Raw genomic sequence first — 10,818 nt, 5'->3', positions numbered from 1 at the left:
GAAAACTAAACTCATCTGGAACACTTCAACTATTTATGCTGAAGAACACCACTGACATGACAGACATATAGCGTTATAAATACACTGGCTCAGACATTACAGTAAGCTTCACTATCAAACAGTTCTAAAACTGCCTTCCAATAGTAAAAGTCAGGTCCAAATCCCAAATACTCTTAAAATGGATCTTTGCTGGTAGTCTAGGCAATTACATCTCAAACCCTAACAGGGGATGAGCTTCATGACGCAGCCCAACATTCCTATATTTGGCCTAACACCACAGTAACATTCTCTAAATTTCTCAAACAATATTCAGTAACGGTTCCATGCTTAAACAGCACATCAACCCAGATGCTCCTGTATTTGTCTAAAATAACTGAGGACACCAACTTTCAACAAAAACATTGCACGTGCCCATTTCAGGAATGCAATATTCCTCCCTCAGGGATGAGCCAAAGGCTTTAATTTGAAGTCCTGCTTTCACAGCTACAAAGCTAGCCTGTTAACACACACAAAAGGCTGCATTGTCCTATGTTCACAATCCTTTATATAAGCCAGTGATTTATTTTGCTAACATACACACACACACAATCCACAGTCAGGTTAGGCTCCCTTTGAGGTGCAACTAGCATAGGAGAAAACCCTCTGCTTTTCGGAGAGGAATGCTGCAGCAAAAGACTCCAACAAGAAGTCCTTAAAACAGAGGGTCTGTAAGCCAACCAAACAAATTATCTGGAAGACTAAATGTGACGATCATTCTGCAGTTTTCTTTTTTTTTGGAAAGCCTTGCTAAGCTTTCCAAGTCTTGATCTTTAAACCAGTCAAACCATGCTTTAAGTCCCAAGACAAGCACCTGATCTGGCCGTATCAGAAATGTGTCTCATTTAAAGAAAACCACCGCCATTCCATTCGCAGCTGATCAGCACACTGCTATGGGGAGACACAAAAGATTTTCTTTTTTCATAAAAACATTGCACTATTCAAAAGTTTTCATCTTTGCATTTAATTAAAGAAAAATGTCTCGAAGTGATTAAGCACGTCTGACTTCCAGCTTCTTTTAATGGCATAAGCCACTGCAGTAAACTGTAGAAAGTGAGCTCAGTTAGAATTTTATTTTCATTTAAAAAAACGAAACAAAAAAACTCAAAAAAACAACTTTCAAGACATGAGGTCCTGTTAAAAAAGTGGCTGTTCACTTGTAAACAGAATAAAAATGTTAAGAACAGTTTCATACAGCTTAAACAAAACCACTTTTCTTAAGCAGTACAAGTAATGTTACAACACTGTAAGAGCACCAAAAGCAGAAAACAAAACAAAAAAAAAATGGTAGAAGAATCACATAACATTGCTTACTAAAATGAAAAAAATATTTACATTTAATATTAATAGCTTGACATTTTTATTGCTCCAATGGTAGTGTGTTGACAAGTAAGTGTATTAAACTGTCATAGTGGGAGAATAAACATATATTTTTGTTTTTGCATATGGCGTTTTGTACCTATCAAGGAAAGCTTAGGAACCTTTTTTTTAAATTTATCCAGATTTAGCAAAAATGTTTTTCTGTTTTAAAGTCACCCATCTATATCCACATTTCCTAGACTTGTCTGTGCATGTCTTGGAGCACTCTTTTTTTTTTTTCCCCCCTCCTACAGTAAAAACAACTTCACAGATGCAGGTGGGGAATCAGTAGGTAAGAGCTTGGATGCTCTGCCAGCATTCTTTAATACTTCGATACTCCTTAGATACAAAAACTTACTAGATACAAACGCAACTATTTCCTAGATAAAAACTAGAAAGGAAAGTTAGTGTCAACATGTTTATATGAAAATTTAAACATTGACTTGGTAGACAGTAACCACTTAAAAATCTGCTGCAAACTCAAACAACTGAGTTACTAGTTCCCTTTTCTCCTTACTCTCTGCACAATATTTTCTCTTTTGTTGGAACCAGTCAAGGCACTTTCTTTACCACTTCCACTACACTTTGCTAGCGTTAATCTCTTGTTATATTGCTACAAATTATTTCTCCAATTAATAAGTATCCTCCATAAATAGGTTTACCAATTCATGCTGACTTCTTATGGTCAGAAATGAGACTTTCAGTCTTGGGAGATATCAAATCCTAGAATTGTTTTAGTTGGAAAATATATTTAAGATCATTGATCTTATACTCGAACTGTATAATTACCCACTGGATGTTTTTATATTAAAGCAAAGGATAGCCCAGGCAAAAAAACAACAACCTGTGGGCAGAACAGAAGTGCACAGAGTTCACAGCAGTACTCACAGCTGCCTTCGTATTTAACTGAGCTACAGAACTTGCATTTTTCAGATGTAAATATAATACTGCATACTGGTTTTGCATTTTAATGCAAATTTATCTACTTATTAAAACATGGAGCTTACTGTAAATGGCAGTTTTGGCTCTCATATTCTTTACTAGTTGCTTTATGGTCATGTATTTAAATGTTTATTCAAATACAAAAAGAAGAAACCCTTTCATGGTTTGAAGGCTATACAATTAATAAATAAGGAAAAGTAAAGTGTATAGAATTTACATATTTAAAATGTAAACTTTAAAAACTAATATTCTGTGCTCAAGTGCCTCACAGTGCCCAGGAGAGACCCAAGGGCAGATAATCTGCTGTGGGCAGAGCAGCCTGTGGCACTGGATGTGGCCATCGAAAGGGGACAAAGGGATGAGGGTGGGAAAGCAAAGCCAAGAGCTTGTTCTGCCTTGGATCTCTGGTTCTATAGCAGCTTGGGGTGGCCAAGGAGCAGCCCAGAGGGACTGGGGGCTCCTGTAGCTCCCAGCTTGGCACAGCACTTCACAGAAACAAGACAAATCAGGCTAATAAATTCTGAACTTAATATGATGAAGTCAGCACAAACTGAAGAGGATTTCTTTAGCAGCGAGACTGAAGACTGCTCAGCATTCACCACTGGCAATTACTAGAACTCTCATTCAGCTTGCCTGTTCTCTCAGTTGGAAAATAATATTTTGAAAATACAGTCACATAAAGAAGAAAATCAGAACCTGCTGAAATTTCTTGAGTTTCTTACAAAAATAAAAGAAAATTACTAACAAAGTTCTGGCATAATAGTAAGAAACTTCAATTGTTCTGTTAATTAAGCTAAGTTCCCTTCATTTACTCCAGAAACTTATCTGTAAGGGAAATAATGTAGAATTGGGTGTGCTATTTCAGTTTTGGTTTACACTGCATTCTTCTGCCTTTACGTATTTTCTCTGCTTTCCAGTTAACACTCATCCTCAAAAGAATAAATCGGAGAGAACACTCTGCTTGGTTCTGTGATGTGAGTTGCAAGATGTAGCTAACTTTAAATTGAAGCAACACAGTAGTTTTTTATTCAAATTAAGTTACAAATACAATTATACAGTTAGTTGTTACCAATCTACCAGTCAAATGAAACCTCTGTACTAAGCATATGGATTTCAGAGTCTGAAGCATCAGTCAGATTGGAAAATACTGCAAATGCTGGAGTCTGACACCCCTCAGCTGTACAGTAAGAACAGCATGAAATTTGATTGAAAATAACACCTTGTATAAAACTGGCCTTTTGTAAACACTGTGTACAAGAAATCTGGCCTACTACAGTTATTAGAATGTGATGGTCTTACAAATACTATATTTTAATACAATATTGCATACTGAAAAGATGCAAATACATTCAGAGGAAATCCCAAGTCACCCTGAAACTAAAAAGCAACTTGGGATGATGTTGCAAGGAGTCAAGCTGCCGCAAAGAAATGCCTGGACACTTACTGTGATATTCATCACACTTGCAGATACCCAGAGATCTGCTGGGTTTTCTCCGATTTTTTTATTTCTAGTTAATAGAAATTGCATCAATTTTCATTTGCTTACTATTATGAAGTGGTCTTGCTTAGGCCAACCATTACAGGAAGTTTTTCTACAATTATTTCCCTTCCTGAGATCAGGCAAACAGGGAAGAATCTAAAAATACTTGTGAATTCCACAAGGCATATGTGGCTTTTTAGACTATGCCTGAATGCCAAAACATGAACCCTTTCAACTCATGCACTTCCTCCCACGAGCATATTTTGAAATACTACTCTGATTCAGATAAAACTTATTTCCACTGGAAAGGATGCCGTGTCACTTAACCGTTAAAATGCTGAAGTACTACCACACCTCCAAAGTAATAAAAATGTTACTTCAGCCTTGATTGGCCTGTTTCAAATTGTTCTCCTTAGTAATAAAGGTATCCAAGTATGAAACATTTTTTCCTTCAAATTCATATATTCCTAACTTAAAAAGAGGGCTTAGGATATTTTGCTAAGGGCAGCAGCCATCTACCCCACAAATACAACTTTTTCAAAGGTGAACAGTATTTCAGCTTCCTATTTCAGATGCTACAAACAACTGAAATACTTAAAAAAGACAGAAATGCTATGCATTTTTCATCCATTTACTAAAAGTGCAACTGAGCCCTACACATCTGATAGTATGTACAAACTCATTATGGCTTTACCATAAAAACAGCATGTGAATGGGTCTATACATGCAGAGGGATACTAGCAAATGTAACCAATAAAATGATGTTGAACTGTTGGCAATAGAATAAGAGCTATATTACATTCTGTAAACCTTGGCATACCACACTTCAGATTATGCAAAGAGTCAATATTTACAAATCCATAGTGGGTAAAATAATTAACCCCCTAATGTAAATGATGATTTTGCAAAGTGCAGGACAAAACCAGTGCTGTTGATTGCAAGTCCTATGCAAGCAAGTTATACTAAAATCATTACTACTAGACTCTTACCTGGACATTTCTACTGAGAGTTTATAGGATTGTGACGTTTAGAAGGAAATATAGTATGACACGGCATTAGGATGTACATTTGAGGACACCAAATATAGAAATTAATAAGGCAGCATGCTCAGAACAAGTTTAAGCAGCACTGATGTTAGATCCCTAGTGGCAACTATATCAGTTAATGTTAAAAATTCAGAGTGCAACACAGAAGCCTCATTTAACATAAAAAAAAAAAAAATGTGCAAATTGTTCTCTTCTTAACAAAAGAAAGTAACATAGCAAGGAAAATATTCTACTGAAGAACATTTTTAAGTCACAGCAAAGTAGACCATCTTCTTTCCAAAATCATCTACAAGGCACTAAGGGTAGAAAATGACAGGTAACATGAAAGATCAAATGTTGTTCCTCAGTCAGGTCGAAATATGGGATATTTTGGTAAGAACTCTATTAATATTACCTGTTGAAGAAGGGAAAAAGACAAGAACAGAACACAGTAACCAAAAAATTCAAACCTTCAACACAATTTCCATGCAACATTAGCTATTACATAAGACTAAACATATCCGAGATACTCTGTAAGGAGGGAATATTTCCCAGAGTAACAAAGGAGAGGGTTCAATAATTTTGAACTACAGGGCTTCTGGACACTTGACTTTTTTAGGGTCACTATCACTTTTCTTCAAGCCTACACAATCTTTGTGGCTATATATGACAGTGGATGGGGCAGTAGTAGGACCACAGATATAGTTTGAATTCTGTTTTCCTAAGATTGGTCTTGGCTGAATGTCTTGGTTAAAACTTTATGAAATTCAGAGCTAGCAAAAAAAAAAAAGAGACAAAAACCACACTACAATAAAAATGCAATATTTCTGCACAAAGAATTTTAACCAAAGTAATTATGAATACCAATGGAAAAGGTGGATAAGTTAAAGAATTATGGACTGGTGTGAAAATCACACCAATGCACAAAGTCCCAGTGGGTCTTCCTCATTACAAATTACAGACCAAAACAAGTGTACCTGCAGTGCAAACACAGAATTGTTATGAAGCAAAAACTTGTTTAGTGGTGATAATTTCTAAATCTCAATATATGCCACATCTGCTCTTCTTAAAAATGGCCTTCATGGGTGTATGTCAAGCACAACTACACATTTTTCTGAGAGATTTTTTTTGATAGGTGACAGTCTAGTAAGTTGAGGATTTTCTCTATAAAATCATAGTTATGTTGAATACCAAATAAGTAAGAGAACTAATACTTACATATTCCATCATATTGCTAGTTTCGCATTTCCTTTTACTCAACTTCCAGTGCAAACCAAGCTAAGAAAATAATTATCAGAGGATTAATGCATACCACAGCATTGTTTTCATGAGTAACGTAACAAGCATTTGCAGTATCAAATGATTAGGATCTGGAACTTAGGACACAGGTTTAAGATCAGTATAAAGTATGGAATTAAAACAACATTGTAAAATTCATACATGTCAATTATGCAAAACTCACTATTATTAAAGCTGAAAAAAAACAAGCATTGTAGCTTTTCTTACCTTATGATATAGTCTGTTATTTTCCCATTCTAATAACTTCTGAATTGATCTTCTAGTCTAAAAAATAAGTCAAAACTGTATTATTAATGGTTCAGTATGCAGCATCATCCAGAAGAATCTTACTATTGCATTTCTGGCTTAGCATTAATTTAAAATAAGTTAGTTTTATAAAAGCAGAACCAAGCAAAAGAAATTACAGGTGGAAATCCTATCACTTCAATTCCTCACTCCTCAACATCAGATCTTCTTCAGGGAAAAAAGCCACCCACAGGTTTTTTGTTAACTTAGGACTGCAACTTTCCCAGAATTCATTTACTTAGTAAGAGGTCCTTTTGAATTTAATTTTTTTACCTACAAGCCAACAAAACAGAATCCCCCAAATTCTCTTGGCCAAATACTGCACTCACTACAGGGGGTCTACTGACAACACGTAATTTACATGCATGTAATTTCCAGATTTTGCTGATGTAATTGTTATGTGAATCCTGAAAAAAAATTTCAACATCACAGAACTCCTGCTCACAACAAACAGTGCCTGTATTTTCAACTTCTGGATACCAAAGTGCATATGACCTTCCCGTTCTGTTCTTTCCACAGCTGTGGGAGAGGAGATTTCTGGAGTTTCAGCAATTTTTAAGGTCACAAAAAGACCACTGTAATGATCTACTCTAGTTCCTGCACAGTATGCCACAGAATTCCATCCACCAATTTCTTTGCTAAAGCTAATAACAGTAGGTGAGGTCCACCATCTCGTTAAAAAAAGTTACAAAGCTATCCAATCCCGAGTTAAAGACTTAACGGTGGAGAATCCACCACTTCTTTGTAAATTTTTCCAGTGACAAAGCTATCCTTGGAATTAAAAAGTATGTGTTGTTACCTGTTTCAATTTAGTTTCATATTCCAGCCTTTGGATCTCATAATGCTTTTTGTTGACAGATGAGTGTACAGGGACTGGCTGGGCTGGAGTTAATTTTCTTGGCAGCAGCTTGTACGGTGCTGTGTTTTAGATCTATGACTACAAGTGTTGATACCACATCAGGGTTTTAGCTATTGCTGAACAACGTTGACCAGAGATATTCCATGCCATGTAACACCACACTCAGCAATAAAACTGGGGGCTGTTCTTTCCGAAGTAGCCCACTGCCCAGAGACAGGCTGTGCATCATTCTGCTGGTGTGAGGTGGCAGGTGATTTACCTTTGCATCATTTGGGTTTTCTTCTCTTTTTCTCCTTCAACTTATTACACTGTCTTTATCTCAACACACAAGTTTTTCTCACTTTTGCTCTTCTGATTCTCTCCCCCATCCTGCTTGAGGTGGAGTGAGTAAGCAAGTGGCTGGTGGGTGCTTAGTTGCTGACCAGGCTGAACCCACCACAAGAGAAAAATAAGAACCATCTTATACTTGTGATTGTTAGAGTGATCAAATCGCTCTTATATACACACACACACATACCCACAGAAGTCACATGAAGTAACACAATCTTCCTTATTCCTACTTAATACATATTATTTGCATCCCTGAGAATTATATTAACACTACAACATCATATGGGCATTTATTTAGATTTTTACTAGCACAAGAACATTAAATACGCTTTTAAAACAGCAAATATTCCATCTCATTACCTAAAGTATATTCCTCTGCAATAAGAATGTTTCTAAAAGCAGCTAAAAAGAGCTAAAACAAGTTCTGGAACATTTTAGTGACAGAGGCTACACCAATTAGCAGTTCAACAAGGTATGTGTTATGCCTTTAGTGCATTTAATTTACTTTTCCAACCAAAACCTCAGTCAATGCAACTGTTATTTTCTTGAGCAAGTTGGAAAGTCTGGCAAAACACTTCTGTTTTATTTTCTCTGAAAAGCAATGCCTATTACTTGGTTTTGCTTTCAGTTTGTTTTATTACAGATTATAAACTCCCAAAAGCCAGAAGTAGTATTTTTAAACAGATTTTTACTTAAGAACTTTTCCTATAATTAAATTGACAAGCGTGAGAGTTTTTTCACTAGTGCACCTACATACTATTTACATTTGAGGATAATAAGATCTTATGGCTACAAGTCTCACAAACTACATAGCTGCAAAGAATATCATTACACTATAGCTATTTATGTATTTCCTAAACATTTACTGCAGTGATAAATTGATTCTAAATGTAAACCACAGAGGTAATTAGGATCGTATTTACTTGATATTGCTAAAGCTCTTTTCAGAATTATTGCTTTGGACCTGATTACAAGAGTTGTCAACTTTCTGTTGGAAAAAAAAAATACATATATATAAAAAAAGGAAGTCTTTAAACTTCCTGAATAGGAAAAAAAAAAGTATTGGTTCTTAATAGAAACAGCACAATAAAATACGTCAGAGAAACCACAGCACAGTTATGGTAACTACTACATACAAATAAAAAAAGTTATTTTTTAATATATATATATAAAAAAAAAATTCTTGGGTGTGAGGGGTGTAAGTGAGAAGAGGAAAAGTAATTTTCTCTCCAGTTCAGGCAGTCTTTGAAGGTCAATGTCCCGTTCTACACTCATTTAATTCAATTCTGAGACCTTTAGAAATCCTGGAAATTTAGGTTATCATATAATCCATGCTGTTCTTCGAAATGAGATGGGATTAGCTATTCCTAAAACTATTAATTTAATTTGCAATTTTGTATCATTTACTTCATTAACATATTTTTTCTATTTTGCAAGGAATGGAAAATGGAATAACCTTTTGAATGGAAGTGAGACAAAAAAAGGGGTTTGAAATTGGGATGATACTATTAAACATTATTTAATGTTATCAGTAATTGCAAAATAAATAGAATAAGAAGAATGAAACATATACTTACTCTTTTGTTAAGACAGACTACAGGCCACAAGCTACAGCCCAGTGTGCAGCAGCAGCACAGACAGCCACACAGCAGCCATTTTACATTGACAGGGAGATTCTTTCTTAAACAGGCATTCACACGACCGATGCTGGTCTTGAATTCTTCTGGGGCAACCTGTAATAAAAGTGCTGAACTTCAGTGGAAAGCCATTACAGGTGTGTTTTCTTGATAATTGCCTCTACAGGTTAAAATGCAAATGAAACACAGTATTATTATACAACATGACCCCATCTTCTAAACCACTGGTCACCCAGTGGGCATGAAAGGTCACTTCCCTGTAACAAAATTCATTTATAGTGCATGCTTTACAAATCTTGCATTAAAAAGCTAAACATCACTTAGATAAACAGCCTCATCTTTCTTTATTGCACCATTAATAAATGAATTGTCCTGATAACATAGTGGCCCCAAACAAAACTAGAAGTTGGACACAGCTGTGCAATGTACGCACTGGCTATGCTGACCAAAACAGATGGAAGAATGACAGGTATCTTGTTTCCAACAGAATGCAGGGCAGCTTCCTAGTAAAAACACTTGTGTGTAACATACTAAAAAGGATAATATTGTCCAAATTAACTTCATATCAATGCAAGCCTACAGTGTGCCTGGGTGAAGGTGGACCTCCACCCACAAATAAATTCCTGAAGTGGTCCAGATCAACATGAGGCCACAACTTCACTTGTGGCTGCTTCCTAACTTAGGGAAGTCTGGAGACACACATACTGGATTATATTAAATGCAAAAAAAAAAAAAAAAAAAAGCATCTTTTACAGGGTTATGAATAAAACCTAGCTGATGAAAAACAACTTATTTAAATTAAGGAATATTCAGCAGAGTTTACTCAAAATAATATTTTCTATATATTGCCACTGCAGAGTCACAGTGGAAAACTACGTTTTCTATCAGAAATAAGCTCCTTTCTCTGATAGCAGCATGTTTCTTACAAAAAAAGTGAGAGCATTTATCTACTTACATACCTAAATCCCTCACCTCTCTACAGAATCTAAATAACTTATAACTGACAAGTAAAATATGGAATTGTGGCACTGACTCCAAGACAGCACTCTTTAACTGTACCACAATCCAGCATCTGAACACTCAAAGCAGAATAATCTGATCCAACTTCAATAGACTTGACGAGGCAGACACAACTACGCAGAAAAACAGCAACAAAATCTTTCCTAACTACTTGCCCTGTTGAAGAAAAAAGCTCTTAGAATTAGTCTGTATACAAAGCCGAGCCACTACTGCATAATCCTTCCAACTACGCAAGCCCAACTCTGTTCATTTGATTCTGCAAACAAGGGCAACAACAACAAAGGCATTAATTTAATGACAAAGACTCCTTTCACCAAAGGAGCAAAACTATGGGACAGGAAATGGAGAGGGCCTGATTCTGCTACCTCCGCCTAGTCACAAAAACTAAATTCATTAAAACATTGCAGGAAAGGGAGTAAATAAATACAACATCTGTTTCCTGGCCATTCAGATCACCATGGTGTATGGAGCCAGAGGTCATCTGGCTTTATACACAAGCCAGGCCTAAGTTTGTATATATAGGAACATAATTTGACACTGTGATTA

The 10,818-nt window shown here is 35.8% G+C and overlaps 1 protein-coding gene across 1 annotated transcript; it reads right to left on the bottom strand.

Moving 5' to 3' along the window:
- Positions 1-4,273: 4,273 nt before the first annotated feature.
- LOC104519541 (cysteine-rich hydrophobic domain-containing protein 1) lies at positions 4,274-10,428 on the bottom strand (the record flags this gene model as incomplete). The annotated part of the gene is made up of 5 exons (XM_010168483.2): positions 4,274-5,257; positions 6,061-6,120; positions 6,349-6,405; positions 9,193-9,362; positions 10,312-10,428. Coding segments are annotated over 5 exons (455 nt in total), but the record flags the coding sequence as incomplete, so codon positions are not given.
- Positions 10,429-10,818: the final 390 nt, after the last annotated feature.

Source organism: Antrostomus carolinensis, unplaced genomic scaffold (genome assembly GCF_000700745.2).
Source record: "Antrostomus carolinensis isolate BGI_N321 unplaced genomic scaffold, ASM70074v2 scaffold7730, whole genome shotgun sequence".
Lineage (NCBI taxonomy): Eukaryota > Metazoa > Chordata > Aves > Caprimulgiformes > Caprimulgidae > Antrostomus > Antrostomus carolinensis.
This window is presented reverse-complemented; position numbering and strand designations above follow the sequence as displayed.